The 23278-nt window shown below is 51.6% G+C and overlaps 1 protein-coding gene across 1 annotated transcript in view; it reads left to right on the top strand.

Moving 5' to 3' along the window:
* Positions 1-23278, top strand: part of GTF2IRD1 (GTF2I repeat domain containing 1) — a 71944-nt gene that overhangs the window by 42054 nt on the left and 6612 nt on the right. Inside the window, exons 11-23 of the mRNA XM_054166371.1 lie at positions 1521-1641; positions 4886-4923; positions 5455-5535; positions 7462-7551; positions 8086-8148; positions 8549-8614; positions 10121-10304; positions 11223-11281; positions 11458-11523; positions 12802-12885; positions 13838-14021; positions 15162-15190; positions 21546-21593. Coding sequence (XP_054022346.1) covers positions 1521-1641; positions 4886-4923; positions 5455-5535; positions 7462-7551; positions 8086-8148; positions 8549-8614; positions 10121-10304; positions 11223-11281; positions 11458-11523; positions 12802-12885; positions 13838-14021; positions 15162-15190; positions 21546-21593 — 1113 coding nt within the window. The remainder of the gene's footprint in view (positions 1-1520; positions 1642-4885; positions 4924-5454; positions 5536-7461; positions 7552-8085; positions 8149-8548; positions 8615-10120; positions 10305-11222; positions 11282-11457; positions 11524-12801; positions 12886-13837; positions 14022-15161; positions 15191-21545; positions 21594-23278) is intronic.

Here is a 23278-nt window from a genome sequence, read left to right as displayed (position 1 = left end):
TGAACTGTCTTTTGGGATGCCTGGATTTTCCTGGAAAATCCATCATGCTTGCCTGACACCTGGTGAGAGGCAGCACACAGATCTGCACCTCAGCTCAAGAGCTGCAGATGGAAAGCACCACTCTCTGAGCTCAAGGGTTGTATGGCAGGGAGGTGCAAGTGGAAACCAGGAGATCAGGAAGCAAAGCCAGCAGGACTGGGGTGGGTGACAGTTCCCCCCACCCCCCGCCTCCCTTGCTTTGGTCCCTGCAGGGCTACCAGAAGCAAAACACATTAAACCTGGGCTTTTTGTGATTGGAGTCAGCACATCTGACTGTGCAAAAAATAAAAAAGGGCAAAAAAAAAGCAAAAGGCAAAGCATCTGCTGAGTCAGGAGGTGCCATTTTTGCAAAGACACTCTTTTCTGAGCAGAGCTGTAGCTTAAATTGCCAACTGCAAAGTATCCCAAAGCTTCCCTGGACAGTTTTGCTCACCCTTTAATTAAAATACCCACCACTGCTAGGAAACCTATTTTTGCTGCTCCCCTGGGTAGCAGCTTCAGGCAGGCTTCACTGCTGCAAGAGCAAGATTTGGTCCATAGAAAGCACAAATTAAAAGGAGCCTTTTTTTTTACTGTCGCTGGATAAATAGTGTCTTTAAGGCTCTGTATTGCTGCTGGTCCCATTGCCCAGAGCCCTGCCCTTCCTTGCAGGCTGGAGCTGAAAGGAAAGAGGCTCTGTGTTCCCATGGATGGGATGTGATTTGGAAGGGTGGGGATGTGACAGTGGCACTTTGAGAGCAGCACAGGGCCTTTGGCAGCAGCTGTTTAACAAGGCACCTACGTGGTTGTGGCATAATTTCATTCCCTCCTTCCCCCAGCACTAATCCTTCAGCTCCTTGCTCACCTTCCCTGACCGATTTTCATTTCCTACCCTGCCTTCAGATCACTCTTTTCATCTCCAAGGTCATTGCTGAGGCTTCATTTCAGCTCCTTTCAGGTTGCTGAGGAACAGGGAAGGGAGCAAGAAGGTTTCTCATGGTGACAGGATGCTTTTGTCCCCCCTCCGCGTCGCTGCAGCAGAGATTTCTCCCACTGCATGCAGGGTTGGGAGCTGTGGGATGAGGCTCTCTGTGATACTGCTGCTCTGGACTTCGTCAGGCTCCCATCCCCTCCCTTAGGACAGGGCTTTCCCTACTTTGGGGCTTGCTCCAAAGGTCCATGGCCAGTCCTGGGTTTCCCCACCTCTCAGCACCCTGTCCCAGCATCCAGCCCTTTCTGGAGGTGTTCCATCCCTTGCAGGACTTCCCAGCACGTGTTTAGTTCCAATGAGGTTTAGGCAAAAGTTTTGCTCTTTTTATAATGCACAGACCTGGTTACCTCTGTGCTCTTCTCTTTGCAAGCAGGTGGCACTTGGTAACCTGTGCCCCAGCCCAGCCTCAGCTCTGGGACTGGAGGAGGGGAAAATAAAGCTGCAAAAGCTGCATTGTCAGCAGGCTGCTAATTCAGGTTTTGCTTTTCCTTCCATACCCATCCTGCACCAGGAAGCAAATTTACCAAAGACCCAACCAAGCTGGAGCCCTCCAGCCCCCCTGGGGAGATCTCCCCCGAGCCACACCGTGGGGCTGTTCTGGACCTGGCGGGGACCTCTCAGGCCAACAGCCGGTAAGTGGCATTCCTGTTCCCTGCCCACCACCAAGTGACAGCCCTCACAGAGTGGTTTTGGGGGTGTTGACATGCCCAGCAGGTCATTGCTGTGGGGCTCTAAGAGAATTGTTCTTGTGCCTCCCTCCAAACCCCTGCAGCTGGCACAGGATGGGGCTGAGCACCTCCATCCTTCTCCAAGGCAGAATAACACCGTTTGGAAGCACTGATTTTGTACAAAAACCTGATGGAATCAGGGCTGTGCCTGGGCAGGCTGGGATTATCTGCAGGAGCAATCTCTGGTGTAAAACATGGCCCAAGGATTCACTGTAACCCAGCATCCTGCTGGTGAAGTGCTGTTTATGAGGCTCCCAGGGAGACTAATAGCGGATTAACAGAGGTTTTAATGAAAGTGGGGTTACAGAGTTCAGCAGGGCAGGAGCCTTTTGTGAGACTACCTGTTTGTGGTCCAACCATGCCATGAGCTAGACTGGTCTGTAACATGCTGGCAGAGCCCATGGAGTGTGTAGTGCTGCTTTCCAACCCATGCTGGGAGACCCAGAAGGTATTTTTCTTTGTGTAGCTCCAGTTTTCTTTGGGTTTGCTTCAGCTGCTTAGAAGCAAGGTAATACTTAGCCCCAACATTGACCTTTAAAATCACTTTAAATAAGGTTGTTTAGTCTCCAGAAGAGGAGGCTGAGGGGACACCTCATCACCCTCTGCAACTGCTTCAAAGGAGGTTGGAGCCAGGGGAGGCTTGGTCTCTTCTGACATGCAACAAGTGACAGTACAAGAGGAAATGGCCTCAAGCTGTGCCAGGGGAACTTCAGGTTGGATATTAGGAAAGAATTCTTCACAGGAAGGGTTGACAAGCATTGGAACAGGCTGCCCAGGGAGGAGGTGGAGTCACCATTCCTGAAGGTAGTTAAAAGACACATGGATGTGGTGCTCTGTGGCTGCTCACCTGTTCCGGTGAAGGGAGACTGGTGGCACCTGCCTTTGGGTGTCTGTGCTGGAGCAGGGCTGCCTGAGTGACTCTGGAACCCTTCAGCAGCAGCACAGGCTCAGTGCACTGGGTGAATCAGCCCTTTCCAACCATTTTAAATGGGTCAGAGGAATCAAACCCTGCTAGTTCTCTTCCTAGTAATGAAGGGACTGTGGATGAGAGCCTTATCTGGAGATGTCTGCGATGGGAACTCAGCTGGGCTGGCTCCTGAGGCGCTTCCCTGGTCTTCTTGTGGGGAATTAAATCTCCAGGATCCTCACCTGGGGCTTAGCCACACAACCATTCTTCAGCTACCTTTTGCTCTCTGCACCTTGCTGAATGTCTCCATGTGTGGAGGCATTTAGACTCGGGCACAGCAGAGCATCTGTTGCTCACTGGATGCCAGGGGAAGTGGTGATGCTTCAAATCCCACTGGCCTCTAAGCAGGCTGCAGGGCTGAAGCCTGGCCTGAGGCTTCTCATTTTCCCATTCTTTTGTACACATTTGCAAATAGGACACTTCTAATTTTTGCAACAGAGGCTCCCACTGTGCAGCTGAATCGCTGTGACTGGAAACAAGAAGGTGGAAGGACAGGATGTTAGGGCTGCCAAGCAGGTTTCTGCAAAGCAGTAGGTAGATAAGCAGCCACCATGTGTCTGTGGGAGCTGAGGTTTGCCACTGCAGAGCTCCAAGGATGGCCCGAGGCTTGTGGTCCTTGTGCAGCGCTCACTGATGCTGCACTGTCCCCATCTCACCTGCTACACTCCAGCAGTGAGTCAGGCAGGGGTTGCTTGCAGCAGTAAAACCACTTTAGAAGGGGGAAAAGTGGTTTAGGGATGTTTTGTATCCATCTAGATTTGGATTGCCCTCCCTGTGGTGGTGCTGTGATGTGGACTGCACGGGGCTGACCACCTGCCACTGGTGTAAATCAGGCACAACCTGAAGATCACCCTGAGGTCCCTTCTAAATTTGTCCTAGCTGTGAGCCTTGTTCCTGATTTAGGCTGTGTGCTTGCAAACCCTGAGGTTCCTGTGCACTTCTGGTCACCAAGGGGATGACAAATTGCAGCTCTGGTGTGTGCACAGCTGGCTCTGCCCACCCCAAGGGTAAACTTCAGTCTTCCCAGACCTCCCAGTGCATGGGTATCACCTCTGCAGGGAAAGTGTAGGTGGATATTCAAATCCCACTTTGTTCTTCCTGCAAAGGAGGAGCCTCTGTTGCCTGGTAGGGGCAGAGCATTTCCATAGCTGTGGTTCACCCAGGTCAGAGTCCAGTTCCAGGGACAGGACAGTGCCAATACTCCAGTGGGAAGGGCCAGACACTGCGAGGGGGAACACATGCTCCCCAGGGAAACCCTCCTCCCCAAAGCGGGAGACTTTAAAACCCTTCCAGTACTTTCCAGACCAGAGATCTTTTTTTATCCACACCACATTTAGGAAGAACATTTCAAGAGCACTCCTGGGTCCCTTTGTGTTGCCCACAGTTGGCTCTGTGGACGCTGCTGAGTGGCTTTAGGCAGGCGAGAAAGGCTTTTGAACATCCCTCCCGAGCCAACAGGGATGTGGTGCTGGCTCAGAAGGGTTTTCCTTCCCCTTGAAGGACCAGCATCAGGGAGGAGTGTGTTTCCCTCCTGCCAAGGAGTGGTGGATGTTCTTGCTTAAGAAAGAGACAGAGCTCATTTGGATGCTGAACACCTTGTGTAAATTCCTGAGCAGGCAAAGTGAGCTGTAGATGTGAGCTGTAGATGCAAGTTTGGGACAGTGCCCAGTTTTCAGGGGAGAAAAGCTTTGAGCAGAATAAATATTTACCAAATCAATTGACTTTTTTTTCCCTTTCTCCCTATTTGCTTTAGCTCCATGAGTAACTGTGTTGCAATGATGCTCTCTGCACTGCTCTCTGCCGCAGCGCCATGGACTGAGCCAAGTTTTGGGCTTAAAGCCCCTCTCGCTTTCAGGAGCTCTCTGCTGAGCTTACATCCATCAATATCTAGAGGCAGAGCTGCCATCAGCAGTGGTGTAGGACCAGGGAGGGTTTGGGAGCAGGACTTATTTGCAGGGAAGTCTGCAAACTGTGGCTTTCCCCTGCAGGTACAGCTGCCATGCTTCTGCTGGGATGTAGGTGCAGAGTGCCCAGAGATCTCTCCTCAGCTCTTGCCTGGCATGGCAGGGGGCTGTAGTGTTTCTCCCTCCTGGCAGGGTCAGTCCTACCCACACTGCTGGGTTTTGAGCTCTCTCTTTGGCTGCTCCATGACCGCCTCTCTTGTCTGCCTTTCCCTTCCAGGTCTGACAAGTGTAGTGTTTCTGAAAGCTGTGAACCAGGTGAGGAATAATTCATTTTTCTCTTGCAAAGTAGTGATATGGAGGGGGTGGGGAGGGGGACACCAGAGAAAGCTGCCTGCAGAGTTGCTTGGATGTGTGACACCAGTTACCTGGTTGCCCCACAGTGCAGTTCTCTAAGGTCTTTATATCACTGTTCAGTAGATGTGGAGTAAAGGAGGCCAGGAAACCAGCACATGACGAGGTTGTTGGCTGGTGCAAGGGCACCAACAGCTCCAGTCAGCTGTGCTCCATGCAGAGGCCATGCCCATGGATGTCCTTTACATATCTCCCTGTCATGGCCCACCTGGCCAGGTTGGGAGAGACCTCCAGGATCATCAAGTCCAACCGATCACCCAACCTTATCTAACCAACTAGACCATGGCACTAAGGGCCTCCTCCAGCCTCTTCTTTGGGATGCTTAGCTGGCCCCACAGTCACAGCCGGCCGTGGTTTCCCTGCCCGCATTGGTGGGCAGCCATCACATTGCCAGTTCCTGTTGGCAGCTTGCCTTGTGTTGCCTTTCCCCTGTAGGTACCTCAGGAGAGCTCAGTGGAATCAGGCAGATCAAAATCGAGCCGGATGAGCTGGACATCATCCAGATCACTGTGCCAGGTAGGTGCTGGGCACCGGCTGCGTGCAGTGGCCTCTGCGCGGGCAGGGCTGCCGCATCGCCTCTCGGCATTTTGCGGTGACAAGAAGCGTTTGCAGGGTATCTCCTGGCACAGAAGGTCCCCCTGTGCCTGTGAAATGGTCTTTCTTTACTGAAAATCATTTGAGGTGGCATACTGGGAATGAGCTGATTTCCTGAGGGTAGTGGAAGGTGACTCAGGGCTCTCTCGTTTCAGTTTCTCCCTCGCTGCTTTTCCATCTTGCCTTGCCACTGGAGAAAGCAAGCCTGGTTTGCTGCTTTCCTTCCCATGTGGGGTTGGAGGGTCTCAGGCACAGGGCACAGGGTGCTTTGGATGAGGTCCTTAGTTTAGGAAAACAGCCTGGTTATGAAGAGTTCCTAAGGAAGGTTTAATATCAAGCATGTCCAGAAAACGAGGTGGCACTGATGCTGACACGTTGGCTCTGGTGGCACTGATGCTGACGTGGTGGTGCTGGTGGCTCTGATGCTGACATGTTGGTGCTGGTGGCTCTGATGCAGACATGTTGGCACTGATGCAGACGTGTTGGCACTGGTGGCACTGATGCTGACATGTTGGCACTGATGCAGACATGTTGGCGCTGGTGGCAGTGATGCATTTCCCCGTAGTTCTGCCTGGAGAGATCAGTGGAGATGGGTGGTGGATGGAGACAAGTGGTTGGATGTTTGAGGGGCAGCTGTGACAGTCATTTTCCACTTAGCTGACCTGGACAGCACAGCAAATGGGAGGATGATCCTCTGAGTTTAATGAGTGGATAGTTAGCACTTTGCATTTTCGGTGTGCTTTACAAGCATTAATTAATGATCTCACCAGAATGAGGGCAGCAACAGGACTTCCAGTGTGCCCAAGGGTGCTGGGGACAGCAGTGACGCCCAGCCCTGCTGCCCCAGTGTGATCTCAAATGGTAGCAGTCTCCTTACCCAGTGTAGGCTTGGGGAGTCACTCCAGGATTATCACAGAATGGACTTAACATATGGTTAATGTAGAAGGAGAGGGAACAAGGTGCAGTGATGGAGCAAGCATTCCAGTTTTCAATGTGGTAGTTAATGGAGGAGAAGAAAGCTAATATGTGGTGAGCTGGCAGTGCGTGAGAGGAGGAGGAGGAGGAGGAAGGGAAGGAGGTGTTATCACTTCTCCAGTGCCAGGCAAATCATACTTCAGGTCCAGAGTCCACCTTTTCTTACCTTATTTGAAGATTGAGTTCAATCAGAGGGAGTACAGCTGAGGGCAGGGAGGAGGATTAAAAGAAACAAGGTGTTCACCTACAGGGAGAAACTGATGAAACTGGGATTATTTATCCTGTGAGGTGATCATTAAGAGGTGACCTGACTGAAGTATTTAAACTGGTGAAGGCTTATTTCAAGCTAAATTTGGACAGCTCTTTGAGGGCATTGGAAGAATCCAGCATGAGGGGAGACAGGTTAAATTGAGGAGGGCATACAGGTGACACAAGGAAACCCAACCCAAGGAGGTGTGATTTTGGGGGAGGAAGGCAGCAGCAGTGGAATGGTTTCCCACAGTGGAGTAGCCAAGTCAAGCAGCATTAACTTTTTAAGCCAGAATTGAGTGTGGAGATGAAATTAAACCAAGCAAATAGTTTTGAACTCTTTTTGTTCTTCACCTTCCACAGAGGTTAGGAAGAAATATTTGCTCTTTTCCCTCTAGCTGAGAGGTTTGTGTTTGTTTCAGGGGTGACCTCTGGGTGGTCTCTGAGGGAGAAAGAAGGCAGATGCACCCCTGGAGCATCTCCTGGTGCAGGGTTGTGGTGTGCAAGGCTCTCAGGAGCCCTTTGCTCAGTCCTGGCTGATGAGCCAATGGCTTCTGAACCCTGTGTTTGGGGCAGTGTCCCCTGACATCAAAAGCAAAGTTCCCCTTGGGGTTCTGTCCACAGACCGATCGCCTGGCTCGGAGGAGATGCACGACCCAGTGCCCACGCACCTGGCCTCAGAGGAGTCCAAGTACATCCTAGACACGGTAGCAGGTACCAGGAATGAAGCACCCAGGACACTGCCCAGGGGCACAGGAGCTCGTGTATCTGTCAGGAATGAGAAAACACCATTTATGAGCCAGGGGGATGGAGCCAGTGCCTGTGTCGAGAGTCATGGCCTCAACCAAGCCAGCTGGGAGCTCTGACAGACAACCTGATGGCTTTTTTGGCACTGCTGCTCCTTGCCAGCCCCTCTCCAGCCCCAGAATGTGCAATCCCAGCTCACAAGTGGGATTTTCCTGGGGGATTTGTACCAGTGCTGCATCTGCCCTCACTTGCGCTGAGTGCTGGGTCCCACCTGTCCCAAGAAGCCCCCACTGAAGGGCAGGCAGACCTCTTGGATGTAGGCAATGGGTTCATGCTGCTTGTGCAGCTCCTGGAGAGATGCTACCAGCCTGAGCCTACACTGGCATGAGTGCTCAGAGCTTAGTGAGGGGAAGGGGTGGTTGGGTGGCTGCAAGGGACCTCCTGCTTGGGTCTGGTCTGGTTTTGCTGGTGCTGGCTGCTGCTAACCCTCCTCTTCCTCAGCAGGGACAGAGAAGGGGCCCAGCGAAGAGTCACGGCATGAAGAAAAGCAGGTGGAGGGCTCAGGTGAGTGCAAAAATGAGCTCTAAGCACTGCAAGTGTTTGGGAAGGGTGGATGAACACAGAGCTTATTTTGGGTTGGGTTTCCTGGGCAAAGAAAGCATTCACCCTCTGGAGAGCTCAGCACAGAAGAGCACCACTCTGCTCCCAGGCTCTGTCCTCCCCTCCCTCGCCTGGATTTGCTTTTTCCCCTATAACTCTTGCTCCTAGCAGAGCTGTGTGGCAGGGGCATCACTGCCCTTCCTCACGTGGGGATGAGCTTGGAGTCAGCTGCCAGAGGCCCGCCAAGGGTGTAACAAGCCCGTGGCCAGGGGCTGCTTGCCTGTGCTGGGTGTCACTTGGCCGGGAAGCAACAGGTTTCTCAGACCATTTTGCATTTTCCTTTTCTTCTTTTCCCTTTCTTCAGATGGCATAGGGGATGTTTTAAGTCATTTGAGGAAACAAGTAGAAACTCTGTTCAACACGAGATACGGTAAGCTGCTCATTAACACACCTTCCTCATGCCCAGCGCTGGCCTCTGCCATGGGGACCTCCTTAATTGCTCAGAAATGTCACCTCCCGTTTCCAAACCAGCATCTGAGTAAAAGTGCAAGCTAATTTGTTCATTTGCTGTCTGCTGGGCTTACAAATGCATTTGAAATCTCCCCGGGCCTTGTTATTGCAGCTCTTCCTTTGGTTTCCTCCTTGCCTTTTCTGCTGGCTGCAGCCCAGGAACTGCTGCCATGACCTTCAGCCTTCCTCCCGCAGAGGGAAAGACCAAAGTGGTTCCCCTCATCGCTGGTTTGAAATACCAGACAGGGTTTTCCACCTGAGGTGGTCATGGTGTGGCTCAGGAAGGCTGGTGGGACCCTGGTGCCAGGGGCTGGCACTCAGCATGCTCTGCTCAGCCCTTTTGAGAAAGGTTACATAGGCTAGGCTAGGCTAGGCTAGGCTAGGATAGGCTAGGATAGGCTAGGCTAGGATAGAATTAACCAGGTTGGAAAAGACCTTTGAGGTCATCAAGTCCAACCTATCACCCAACACCATCTAATCAACTAAACCATGGCACCAAGCACCCCATCCAGTCTCTTCCTAAACACCTCCAGTGATGGTGACTCTACCACCTCCCTGGGCAGCACATCCAAATGGCCAATCTCTCTTTCTGTGAAGAACTTCTTCCTAACATCCAGCCTAAACCTCCTCTGGTGCAGCTTGCGACTGTGTCCTCTTGTTCTGGTGCTGGTTGCCTGGGAAGAAAAATACAAGTGAGGTGATACATGCATTTTGAGAGCTGGCAGAAAGGCTGGCACTAGCAGGAGATGTGGCTGTGCCTGGCAGTCCCCCAAAAACAGGGGCTGATTTGAGCTGCAGCCCCTGGGCAAGCAGAGCCCACAGTGGCTGGGGAAGGAGAAAGGCCAGGATCAAGCAGTGGGGATGCAGCTGGTTCAGCCAGCAGAGCGATGGCACTCGATGTTCCCCACTCTGGAGTCACAGCCTGGCAATCCTTGCCCACACTCATAGGATTTTGTGCTGATTTCTCACCTCTGGCCACACAGCACTGTTGGCACTGCCTGTTGGCTGGGTTTTGGCAATATTTGGCAGATCAAGGGGAGCCCTCACCATGTCAGGCTGCACAGGCTGGCAGGACACTCCAGGAGTGTTCTTTGCCCCCTGATCTGGTAGCAGGACATCCATGGAGGTCTGGATGTGGGATCCCAATTGCCTTGTGGAGATATTCTTGCAACCTCTAGAGGAAGCCCCTTTGATGTGTGCACTGCAAGGCAGTCTGTGTTAACACAGCACACCACAAAAGCCAGCTCCAGGTGGCTGTCTGGCTCTGTTCTGCATTCTGTGTCCACAGTGTCAGGGACATCCCCACCAGGCACAGAGTGACACCTCTCCAAAAACCTCTTTGACACCCCTACCCAAATAGCATGTTGCTGCTGCTGTGACCCAACAGGGGGGTCCAGCAGGCTAATGAGATTTGGTCCCCATGCAGCCAAAGCCATAGGAATATCAGAGCCGGTCAAAGTTCCCTACTCCAAGTTCCTGATGTATCCTGAAGACCTGTTCGTGGTGGGCTTGCCAGAGGGCATCCTGCTGCGACGCCCCAACTGCTTTGGGATTGCCAAGCTCAAGAAGATCCTGCAAGCAAGCAACAACATCCAGTTTGTCATTAAAAGGTAAGGCAGAGGGAGCAGCCGTCCCTGGAGGGAGGATGTTCCTGCTGGGAGCTCTGGCTGCTCTGCAGTGTCCTGGGGAACATCGCTCACTTGGGCAGCTTCACGAAATTTGCTTGATTAGAAGCAACCAAGGGTTGGAGCCATCTCCCAGAGGCGGTGGTGGTGGTGGTGTCATCTCTTCCTTGGGATGCCTTTCAGGGTGTTAACCTGCTTTTGCAAAGGTTTGGCCACAGCAGCAGGGAGCAGCCACAGGTGGCTGAAGCAGCCAGAGCCTTTAGCCTTCAGGGTGCCCAGGTGTGGGGCACAGAGAGGGGCTGGGGAGCCTGTGAGGGTTGTCCTGTGGGAAGCAGCTCTGGCTGAAGTCCAGATGTGTACATGGGATGCTGCAGGCATTGTGCTGGTGAGCAGGAGATGTCACAGGAGCTGGAAAGGCTGTGTGATGCCATGACTGACATAACACAGCAACATTGCCCTGAAAGAGGGAACAGCTCCAGCAGAGATGGAGTTAAAAGTGCCTTTAGGTGTTTTGGGAGGGGGTTTCTCACCCAAATGCTGACTCAGCCTCCCTTGCAGAGGAGAGAGATGATGTGACCAAGGCATTGGGGGACTGAATGAAAACGAAAAAGAAACTTGCAGGATCTTGCCTCCTCAAAGTCTCTAACCCCTGATTTAAAGTGCTCAGCCATCTCTAGCTTGAATCTCCTCCCAGGGAAGCATCACATCAGCTCCCTAAAGTCTCTTGGCATGAGAACTGCTTCCAAAGTTCCCCTGCTGCATTGCCGGAGCTTTAGAGTGGCGCTTGCCGGGCACGGCTAGCAGTCGGTGGCTGCCAGAGCGTTGTCCTGGGGGATGGAGGAGCCGTGGGGGTCACAGCCAGGGAGGTCACACACGTGCCCTCTGCTGCTTGCTGTTTTCCAGGCCGGAGCTGCTGGCGGAGGGCGTCAAGGAGCCGGCGTCGGACAGCCCGGCAGCCAAAGGTAGGCTGCGAGGCGCCCGGCAGCCGGGCCCCTGAGCACGAGGTAGGAGAGGAGTGAGAGCCTTATCCTACGCTGCGCCTCTTGCCTTCCCTCCCCACCTCGTGTTGTGGCCCCCTCCTGTGCCTCCCCCTCGGTGGCACCGCGATTCCTAACTCGTCTTCTGTCCCCTGTCTCAGCCGCTGGTGAGAGGGACTCTGGGGAGGCGCTGCTGGAGGACGCCGTGAAGAGGCAGAGCTTCCAAGGTGAGGGCTTGCAGGCTTCTGTGGGGCTTGAGGCAGAGTCCCTGGCCCCTTTGGGGGCACAGTGCAAACAGAAGTGGGAAGGGAGTGGCTGCCTGGCGTCAGGGCTCAATGGGTTGGCAAGGGTGCAGGGTGAGGCAACATTAGGAGAATCATAGGCTTGTAGAATGGTTTGGGTTGGAAGGGACCTTTCAAGGTCATCCAGTCCAACCCCCCTGCAGTCAGCAGGGACATCTGCAACTAGAGCAGGTTGCTTGGATCCCCATGCAACCTCCACTGGAATGGTTCCAGGGATGGGGCTTCTGCTACCTCTCTGGGTAATCTGGGCCGGGGTCTCGCCACCTTCAGTGCAAAACATTTCTTCCTCCTCTCTAGTCTGAATCTCCCTCTTTTAGTTCCAGACCATCAGCCCTTGTCCTGTCACAGTAGGCCCTGCTAAAAAGTCTGGCCCCAGCTTTCTTATCAGCCCCTTAAAGTACTGAAAGACCACAGTAGGGTCTTCGTGGAGCCTTCTCTTCTCCAGGCTGAACAACCCAAGCTCTCAGCCTTTCTTCATGAATGTTCCAGCCCCTCTGGGAGGGAAGAGAGGAGAAGGTGGGCTGAGAGGATGGGAAGGACTGGCAGACAGAAGACAAGACAGGCAGTCCTGTAGGTCCAAGGAAGAGTCTTGAAGCGCTCTTGATGGTGTCCTACTTAACCGGCTTTGCTTATCTCCCTGTCTGACCCTGCGAGATGCATAATTAAGTCTAGCAAGCCTCAGGCCTTGCCTTTTCTGGGGCTTTTTCCACCTGGGTGATGTTTGTACAAACACTGCTCCCTTCTGGTGTGCAGCAGCCGCTGGCTCTGTTGGGGAAGGAGTGCTGGTGAGAAGCTCCTGGGCTTGGGGACAAGGGCTGTTCAACTGGAGCATCCCTTTCCTTGGGGGGCTGTGAGGGTTTGCAGTGGGGGGAACAGAGGTTTTCCAAAGGCTTTGGCTTTCCAGAGAGGCTTTTGGAGTGTGTTTTATTTTAATGCTGGTAATTATCACAACTGAATCTTTGATTTCATGCAGCTTTTATTCATAGCAAACAAGCAAGGGGGGGGGGTGGGGGGGTGGGGGGAAAAACCCAACCACATATTTCTGTTTAGATTATTTTTAAGGGCTTTGAATGGCCCACTCCAGAGATTAGCTAATTGCAAGATAAGGACTTTCCTATAATTAGAAAATGGCATTGCTTAAAAGTCACAGAGTGCCTTTTAATTTACCAGCAGAAGTCCATAATTGTTTCTTTATTTTTACAGAAAATTATGATGCCAGGCTTTCCAGAATAGACATTGCTAACACGCTGAGGGAGCAAGTCCAGGACCTCTTCAATAAGAAATATGGTGAGAAACCAGTGGGGAAAGTTGACTTTATCCCCCTCTTAATCCCTCCTGTCTTCCCACCCCCCTTATTCCTCCCCACTCTTCCCAATTCCTCCTTGCCAGGTGCTTTCTTGGAGGGCTGGGGAGGGAAAAGTGGCTCTGGGAATTGGTGCTCTTTGCTGCAGGCACTTGCTGCCTAGGCAGCTTCTACACAGCACTGGGTGGGGGCATGGTGAGGAGCATGCCACATGCCTCCTGCCTGCCTGCCCTCCTTGACCACATCTTGGTGGATTTTTTTTCTTTTAACCCACCCCACTCTGTGAAGAACAGCAGTGGTAAATTCAGCTGCAGAGCTGTAGGAGTGCAGGGGGTTGATGGGAGGTGGGGAAGGGAGTAAGGAGGGGTCATAGCAAGCACTCTCAGGAGATGCTGCTCCTCCTGTCTCTAGGGCACCTACCCAGGGTAGTCCCACAACCTGCCTGCTCCAGTGTCTGCTGTTTACCAATCAAGGCAGGGGAATGCTGTTATCTCCACCTTCTAGGCAGGAGTCAGACTTTGCAGGTTCCCAGGTACCCACAAAAGAACTTACTTGCAGGGAATTGTGCATCCTCAGTCCTGCAGCCAGACCTCAGAGAGGGAACGTGGCTGGAGTTATCTGCAAACGATGTCCCAAAGCAAAGAGCAGTGGCTTTACAGCCCTTCTGCTGCACTGCATGGCCATCACCCATGCAGGGCAGTGACTCTCTTCAGCCTCACCAGCTTTGCTGCGTGCACATGGCTGCCCTGGGACCCCTCCACTCCCATTGTGAAGGTGGCCTGAAGATGTTGGTCCTTGATCTGAGACTTGAAAGGGTGCCTTGAGCAGGCTGCTTGTGCTGTGCTGTGCTTTGGTGGGGCTGGGGATGGAGCCAGAGCCGTGGTAGGAAATGGCATCCCTGATGTCCTGCATGCTTACTGCTCACTTCTCTGGCAGGTGAGGCCTTGGGAATCAAGTACCCTGTGCAAGTGCCATACAAGAGGATCAAGAGCAATCCAGGGTCAGTGATTATAGAGGGGCTGCCCCCCGGGATCCCCTTCAGGAAGCCATGCACCTTCGGCTCGCAAAACCTGGAGAGGATATTGGCTGTGGCTGATAAAATCAAGTTCACTGTGACCAGGTGTGTGGGGAGAGGTGTTAGCAACCCTGCCCAGCAGGATGGGGAGAGGAGGGAACTGACCTCAAAGTACCCCCAGCTCTGCCTGCCCCATTGGAGCAGGGTTGCAAATGCCACAAATGCCTCCAGCCCCCGAGACAGCAATCAAGTTGGCAGCTAATGGTAGAATCACAGAGTCATGACATGGCTGTGGTTGGAAAAGACCTCTAAGATCAAACTGTCCAAACCATGTCCCACAGTGCCATGTCCACACGTGTCTTGAACACCTCCAGGGATGGTGACTCCACCTCCCTGGGCAGCCTGTTCCAATCCCTGACCGCTTTTGCAGCAAAGAAATTTTTCCTAATCTCCAGCCTAACCCTCCCCTGGCACAATTTCAGGCCATTTTCTCTCATTCTGTCACCTGATACTAGGGAGAAGAGACCAATCCTCGCTGCAACCTCCTTTCAGGGAGCTGTAGAGAGCAATGAGGTCTCCTCTCAGCCTCCTCTTCTCCAGACTAAACAATCCCAGTTCCCTCAGTCCCTCACAAGACCTGTTCTCTAGATCCTTGACCAGCTTTGTTGCCTTGGTTCAACAGGAAGAAGGGGACCATAAAATATAGACTCTGGCTCTTTCCTCCTGTCTGCTGCCTGAGGAGGCAGTGGGGAGGGCACTGGCAGGAGAAAACAGTGCTTGGTGCAGTGGTGCAAAGAAATCTCAACCTCTTTTCTAGGAGGCTTGAGACAGGTGGAATGTTGCTTGGTTTATGGCTGGTGCAAGGCGGTGTCTGGTGTCCCACAGTACTTGTGAAGTCCCTGGGCACTGGCCACTCGTGGCAGGGGATGGACACAAGTGGGGGTGGCAAAGCAGTTTATCACTGTATCACTGCAGTGTGGGACAGGGTAAAATGGGTACAGGAGTGGCTCCATCACCCTCTTGCTGGGCCATGCTGCCTGATGGGGCATCTGCTGCTGTGAGCAGGGCCACAAGGACTCCTTCCCTGCAGAGCTCCTGCTGTTTCTGCATGAGTCCTGGCACAGATTGTAAAGGACAGGCTGAGCCCCAGCCCTTCCTGGGCCAGGGGAAGATGCTCAGTCCAGGTGTGTTGGCTTCCCAGTGGCATTTCCTTTGAAATCTCCTTTTCCCCTTGTTTTTCCACAGGCCTTTTCAAGGACTCATCCCCAAACCCGGTAAGAGATGATGCCTTTTTGCCTAAGCAGTGCGTTGGCCAAGTGTTCAGTAGTGGTCAGGGAGTTGTAAGCTGTGGATGGCAAGCAAGAATTTTATCAGCTGGAGGAAGGTTGCCTCTGACCTCACTTTCCTGGGCTCCCCACTTCAGTTTTATTGTTGTTTGGTGCATTTGCTGAAGTTCTCCTGACCAAGGCAGCTGGCCTCAGCACCACCCATCAGCACTGCTGCTGCTGTCTTGCAGTGACAGTGTTTTTCAGGAGCTAATCTAGGGCAGAGCTCTGTCTTCTGTGTTTAAGAAAGCTCCCACTTTCTTAAGTGTGTTCTTAAAATAAGTAAGTGTTGCCATGAGCTGGTGGGTTTGGTGGTGAGAGAGGCTCGTGGGAAGGGAGTGATTAACCACAAGTTCTGCTTTGGGCTGCAGCAGCGTTGACAGTCACAGCCCTCTCTGGGTTGTGGGCATCCCACATGTGGATACCCCAGGGAGATGTGGGAGAAGGGGGAGGATGAGGTGTCCAGGGTGCTCCATAGCCAGCTGCAGAAATCACTGCCCTGGAGCCATCTCCTTCCCTGTGCATCGCTGCAGTGGTTCTGTCTCTCACTTCTAGGCTGCCTAAAAATAAGAGCTGCGCTCAGAAACGTGGGTAAAACCCTGTCTCTGCTTTAAATGTCTGTAATTACAACTGTTGGAAGAGCACAGATGGGTGCAAAAACCCTTGTCATCTTTATTGATGGCTTCCCATTCCCTTGGCCAGCCTCCATGGGGATGGCACAATTTAGGGAAGACAAATACGACAGAGAGGAAAACATTTATATGCCCTTATTAGGAGCAGCAAAGAGGTGTTAGACACCCAAGAGGCCTCTAACAGAAGGCAAGCAGTCTGAGAAACTCAGTGCAGGGCATGTTCCCTGTCTCCACCCTCTGCATCCCTGTCTACAGCCCAGCCAAGATGATGGGGAGGTCCCCAAGACCTCCATAAATCTTTGCCTTAGACTTCCTGTCTTTTGCTAAGCAGCAAGGTGCCAGCTCGGGTCAGCCGGCCCTCAGTGACATGCCAGCTCTGCAGAACTCTGGTTTTCCATGGAATTCCATGGCTGTAACACCAGGGTGAGCCGAGGATGCACCCGCTCCCCCAGCCACACCTCGTGCCTTGCCGGCGCTCCGCTGTCATCGGGATAATGACGTTCAGAGGCGCTGCTCTGACACCAGTCACACCATTAACAAAGGAGCACATCACAAGGCAAATGCTTCAACCTGCCAGCTGGCTGGGAAAAGCAGCCTGAGAAATAGAGATGTAGAGGAAATTGATTTTTTTCTTTTTGATGCACAACATCTTTATTTTTTTTCCCACCTCCTTCTCCAGCTGAATGCTCCCACCAGGGGCTGGTCCGTGGTAGCTCAACCCAAAGCCATATTTTATGCTGTGTATTGTGGTACCTGAGTGGGCTCAGGAGGAGGTCACAGCATCTCTGCTGGGCTCAGGGCTTTGTGCATTCTCCTCCCATGGGGTTTTAAATAAGAGCAAGTCACAGGTGAGGAGGGTGTGTGGGGTGTGTGGTTTCTTACTTGACATCTCAATTTGTTACAGACTATTTCATAGAGCTGCAAAGTCCTCAGAGACCATTGCAGGATTTAGCAGCTTCTTCTAGTAGTCAGAATGTCTGCTGGAGAAAAGCTGTTTGTGTTTTTCCCCCTTTACCCCCTCCCCAAAAGAAAAAAAGTCCCTGCTGACAGCAATTAACTTCTCTGCATTTCCACCCCACTGCACTGAAGTGAAGGGTGGCGACAGCGGTGCATTCACTGCCTTGGCTTTGATCACTTTTCAGCTGCCTTAAAAACAATTAATTATTTCCAACTAGCCACTGATCATTAAAAATTTAAATGTAAGAGGGTTGGGTTGGGGTTGGGTTTGTTTTGTTTTGTTTTCACCTGAGTTTTGTGTCATGAAGTCCTGCCACATAAAATGAAGAGCAGCAGCAGAAGTGTCTGCTTGGTGTTAAAACCAAATCAGTGAGAATCACTTTTGTTTGGCAGAAGGGGGTTAAAATGAAGGCAAGAGTTGCTGCCAGGCAGGATGGCATTGCTAAGGCATCTAAAACTGAAGGCAAGAGTTCCTCCCAGGCAGGATGGCATTGCTAAGGCATCTAAAACTGAAGGCAAGAGTTCCTCCCAGGCAGGATGGCATTGCTAAGGCATCTAAAACTGAAGGCAAGAGTTCCTCCCAGGCAGGATGGCATTGCTAAGGCATCTAGCAGCTAGAAAGCCCAGGGGATGGCTGCACAAACATGAAGGAAGCTACAGGTTTTGTGGATCATTTTGGCCAAAAAGTGGCAGGAAAAGTACAGATTTTTAAGGGGAAAAGGGAAATTTGAAAGAATTTATTTCAAGCAAGCAAACAAACAACTCTTTGGGGTTATTTTAGTTGTCTGTAGGTTAAAATCTGGGCTTTGAATTGCTTTAAGCAAGCTGTTCACCTTCCTGCATGGAAGAGAGCATCAGAGGTAACTGCAGGACCATGGAGGAGCAGCCTCCTTGCCTCTCTTTTTTGGGAACACCCATTTGTAAAGTGGGACAGAAAGAGACAAAAGGATTTCAGTGTCGTCTGTTTGCAGGTGCAGGTGGGGTTTGGAGGCAACAATGAGGCTGATTGTTTTGGAAAAATTGAAGCCAGGGATGCTCCCCAGTGCCCAGAGGAGGTCAAGTGGCTGCAGCGTGGATTTGCAGCCTTTCAGAGGTGTGGTGATGGCCCTGGCACTTCTGCAGGCATTCTACCCCGGGTGGCTTCAACTCTCCTGGCATCTGAGAGTTCCCTTTTGGTTTCCAGTTCTGTTTCTTCCCACCACTGGTCTCTGCTTTGCAAAAAAAAACCAACCAAAGACCTTCCAACCCCCTTTTGGAGAGCAGAATGATCTTTCAGCATTAAACCCGAAGCGAGGCAGCGCGGGTGAAGCTCCAGTGATATAAACACAGCACTTAGCCTTTCTTTTCTTCAGGCACAGAGATACAAAACAGACTTAATTTGAGCCTTTGAAGAAAGAAAAAAAAATATATATATATATATATATGTATCTCAAGCATAAGTAATGTAGCACACACACAAAATCTTTCTGTAAGGTAATTTCTGTGTGCTTTGATTGAAAATGTGCACCAGCTCCATCTGTCCTATTCCCCAAACTCCCTACCACCCTGATAGATTATTTCCCAAACTCCAATTAATAAAGTAGGGCAGGCAGTGCTCTTTAATTAACAAAAAAAGAAGAGAACCAACACATCCAGGCATCCTTAATATTCATTCATTTATTTATTTATTTTTAATCACAAGAGCCCAATCCTCCTCAAGACTTTGAAGAGATGTGCCTTGCGTTAGGCAATCCCTCCAAGAGGAAAAAGAGGCAGGCCCTTGGTGGGGCAGTGATGGGAGCTGTGTGCAGCTTGCTCCAGCAGCAGGTTGCTTTTTGGGGTGGGATGGGATAGGATAGGATAGGATAGGATAGGATAGGATAGGATAGGATAGGATAGGATAGGATAGAAAAATAGGATAGGATAGGATAGAAAAATAGGATAGGATAGGACAGGATAGAAGAATAGGATAAAATAGAAGGATAGGATAGGATAGGATAGAAAAATAGGATAGGATAGGATAGGACAGGATAGAAGAATAGGATAAAATAGAAGGATAGGATAGAATAGAATAGAATAGAATAGAATAGAATAGAATAGAATAGAATAGAATAGAATAGAATAGAATGGAACAGAATAGAATAATGGAGTGGAGTGGAATGGGATAGAATGGGGTGGAATGGGATAGAATGGAGTGGAATGGAATAGAATTAACCAGATTGGAAGAGACCTTGGAGATCATCAAGTCCAACCTATCACCCCACACCATCTAATCAACTAAACCATGGCACCAAGTGCCCCATCCAGTCTCTTCCTAAACACCTCCAGCGATGGAGGGCCCTGCCTGTGCCCCTTCAGTTCCCAGCCCCAGTGTTTCCCCACCATGGGAGCAGCTAGGTTGGTTTCCTGTTATCCAGAGTGAATTATTTGCTCAGTGTTGTTCAGATCAGTGTTTCTGGGCTGCTGATGGACCTTGAGTAGCTGTGGAGCTTCAAAGCCTGCTTATGAGCATCCCTGTGACTTCACTCACTTTTTCCTTTGCCTGTTTTTTGTTCCCTTTTCCCTGCATGTGTGGCATTTTCACACTGTGGAGAAGGCAGCACCATCACCCAGCTCATCCCAGCCCTCTCATTAGCTTTGCTCTTGCATCCCTCCTGCTCCTTGAGAGTTTTGTATCCTGCTGTGTCCTTCAGAGACCCCAGAAGTACCATTTTCCAGGGTGCTCGTTGCATGGTGAGATGGGTGCTGTTCCATCCCAGCTGGGGTCCAGCACTTAGGAATGCCTCCATACCTCACAGCACAGGGACCCTGAGCCTGCTGGGATGTCTCCCATGGTTAAGGCTGAACAGCACATGTGGGTTACCAGGACAAGGAGTTTTAATTCTCTTTCATAGAGTCATAGAACCGTAGAATGCATCAGATTGGGAGGGAGCCTCAAAGGTCATCGTGTCCAACATCCCTGTAGTGAGCAGGGACATCTTTAACTAGATCAGGTTGCTCAGGGTCCCATCAAGTTTGACCTTGAGGGGTGGAGCCTCCACCACCTCTCTGGACAACCTATTTCAGTATTTCACTACCCTCATTGTGAAGAATTTCCTCCTAATGTTCAACCTCAATCTACCCTGCTCTAGTTTCCTTGCTCAGTGTGATGGCACCTTGGAATCTTCACCTGAAACACTGCAAATGCCTTTGAGTTGCTGCCAGCCAAGTGACGTGCCATGCTGCTCTTCCTGAACCACTTCTGCTTCCTATTGGAAAGATGCTGCTGTGTGCTTCTCTTCCTTGCTGCTTGCCTGCTGCCTGCCTGCAGCCTGCCTGCATTGCTCCTTGATGGGAGCTATGCCAGGACCTCGCTCTCTCTTGGCTTGGACTCTAACTTGGCTTTCTCAGCACCAGCATGACCCATCTGCATCTCTTCCCCTTGGCACTGCGTATTTGCCTAAACATCTGGCATGGTGCTGCTGCCCACAGGGTGCCCACACAGGCAGGATGTCACCCAGCAGTTTAGGGGACCAGGACACAGGCAGCATTGCTTATTTTCCAGCTGGGTCCTGCTGTGTGGCAGCAAGAAGTCACTTCAGAGTTGTCTGGAGGATTTGTCCAGCTCCCCATGATCTGCACCAAAACCTGCAGCCTGCAGCTGCCCTGTGCAGCCCCCTCATTCTTCCTATCCTTTGCTGCTGAACTCAGGGGCTGTCCCTGCACTGGCAGTCAGGCTGGAGGAGCTGGCAGAGCTCATACCACAGAATCACAGAATGTTAGGGGCTGGAAGGGACCTCAAAAGCTCATCCAGTCCAACCCGCCTGCCAGAGCAGGATCACCTAGATCACACTGGAATGCATCCAGGCAGGTCTTGAATATCTCCAGAGAAGGAGTCATATCTCCACTGTGCTGCCATGGCTGCTTCCCTGAGCCTGCTTAAAACATTTGATCCGTGTTTGGAGCTGCTTCAGAGCGCTCATGTTGCTGCTCAGCACATTCAAACATGCATCCCCTCCAGTCTGCCAGTGCCCATGTGCTGTAACTTGGCAGCAAGAGCCTCCCTGGTGCCATGACCTGCAGCTCCTGTCCCACTCACCCACTCTCCCCATGGCTGCCAGCTTCAGCATGAGGAGCCACTTCATTCCTCCTGCCAATCCTGGCCCTTGCCCCATCGCTGCAGCTTTTCCCCAGGATATTCGTTTCTTTCTGATACCACTCCTCACTTCAGAGTCAGTGGCAAGCACCAGCCTCTCCTTAGGGATCCCTTTTCCTCTCATTCCTTCCCCCACCCCCCATTGCTGCAGAAGTGACACAGTTCCCTGTTTGCTTTTCATCTGCTTTAACCTCAGATATTTTTTCTCTCCTCTGGTGCAGCCCAACCGCTGCTGCTCTGCCACGTGCTGTAAATGCTGCAGTTCAGTCCTGCATCCCTGGGCACGCCTGGACCTTGAGCAGCTCAGCAGCGCAGCATAGCTCAGTGGATGCTCACAGCCTCAAGCACATCCCCAAAGAGGTCCCTGGTGCGTGGTGGGAGACCCCAGCCCACCCTCCCAGCTCCCTGGGCTGTTGTTTAGCTCCCCAAAGCATCTCCGTGCCAAGGGGACCTATGGAGCAGAGGAGTTTTCAGCTGCTAGGGACGGTGCCATCCTGCGTTTTGCTTTTGTTTGTGACCAAGAAACCAAGCTGCAGCACTCATGGCTCTGTTTTCTTTCTCTCTCTTTTTTTTTTTGTGTCTTCTGTAACTTGTGCTGTAGCCCCTAGACGGATAACATCACTGGAAAAAGCCTACGCTGCCTTGAATGGTAGGTAGCTCAGTTGATGCATCGTAGATGGTAGCAGACAAGAAATGCCTTTTAATATGGGAATGAAAATGTCTTAACCCCCCAATCTGCAGGTATTTTTGGTTTTTTTTCTCCTCTCCTCTCTGCTCTGTTTCCCAGTGCTGGATGTGTTTAACAGTCTTTTATTGTCCTGCTCAACCCTCTCTGCGTTTCTAAGCACCACTGCTGCACGTCCCTGGGCAGCGGTGCTGGTACCGCTCCAAACAAAGCAACCTGCCACGCTGTCCCCAGCTCATCCATGCAGTTATGGAGTTGGTTTTGGTTGGAAAAGACCTCTGAGATCGTTGAGTCCAACTGTGGGCCATTAAACCATGTCATAGAATAGAATCATAGAATCAGTCAGGGTTGGAAGGGACCACAAGGATCATCTAGTTCCAACCCCCCTGCCATGGGCAGGGACACCCCACACTAGATCAGGCTGGCCAGAGCCTCATCCAGCCTGGGCTTAAACACCTCCCTGGACAACCCATTCCAGGGCTTCACCACTCTCATGGTGAAGAACTTCCTCCTCACATCCAGCCTGAATCTCCCCACCCCCAGCTTCATTCCATTCCCCCTAGTCCTATCACTACCTGATGTCCTGAAGTGCCGTGTCTCCACATTTTTTGAACACCTCCATGTGTCCCAGCAGTGAGTTTACTAAACAAAAGCCACTTGCCATGACAAGGAGACCTACAGAGATTTGGGCTGGGTCTCTTTTTTTAGTTCAGCTTTGCTTTAACATCTCCTCTGGGCCAGGGCTGGTGTGTAGTCATGTAGGCTCCAGGGATTTAACACATAGACTAATTTACAGGAGTAAAGAAGAGCTCACCTGTGTGTATCTGAGGCAGGGCATGGCAAATCTCCAGCACATCCAGCCCTAGTCCCATCAGCTGGGATTCTGGCCACATGCCTAGAGGTTAAGTGCCTGCTTCTGCTTTGGAAATGGGCATATGGTGAGGTAATTCCAACTGCATTTAACCTGAGTTACAGTGGAATAATCCTCAGTGAGGTGGATGGATTTGGTCCAGGTTAACACAGGGGTGTTGCTCCCATTGAAGTGGGAAGAGGGGTGTAGTACTCATCCTGTTAAGATTCAGGGCCAGATCCTGCTCAGCCTACCCTGGCTGGGTGTTTTCCTTGACACAGCTGGCACTCTTTCCTGGTGGGGAGTGTTGGGCAGTGGCTCTTTCTCTGATGAAATGGGCATCGTGCTGGGTGACAGGAGGTCGTTAATCCAAGAGTGGAGGACATTCATTACCTAAAGCAGCACCACAGGATGCTGGAGGTGGCACAGAGAGGAGAAGGGCTCAATCAGGTACCCCGTGGCCATGCCATAGCTTCACCACCAAGATCAGGGCTCTGCACAGGGCACCACAGACCCAGGCAGAACCATTATTTGTCCGTGGGAGACCTTGGATTTGGTTTTGTTGTGGTTTTCTGAAGTTACCAGGGGTCCTGCTGACCAACATCACAGACAGCTAAAGCCCACTTTCCACAACTGCTAAATGTGACTTGGTGTTTCTCTGGCAAGAAAAAAGTGCTTTAAAAATGTAACCACTCCAGCCTGTGGAGTGCAGGGGTCCTTGCTTCAGGCAAGTGGGATTGGGAAGAAAATGATAAATCAGCTGGCTGCTTTCTTTTAATTGCAAAGCAAAAAGCCAGCA

Source organism: Dryobates pubescens, chromosome 13 (assembly GCF_014839835.1).
Source record: "Dryobates pubescens isolate bDryPub1 chromosome 13, bDryPub1.pri, whole genome shotgun sequence".
Classification (NCBI taxonomy): domain Eukaryota; kingdom Metazoa; phylum Chordata; class Aves; order Piciformes; family Picidae; genus Dryobates; species Dryobates pubescens.
Note: the sequence above shows the minus strand (reverse complement) of the source record. Positions and strands in the feature narration are given on the sequence as shown.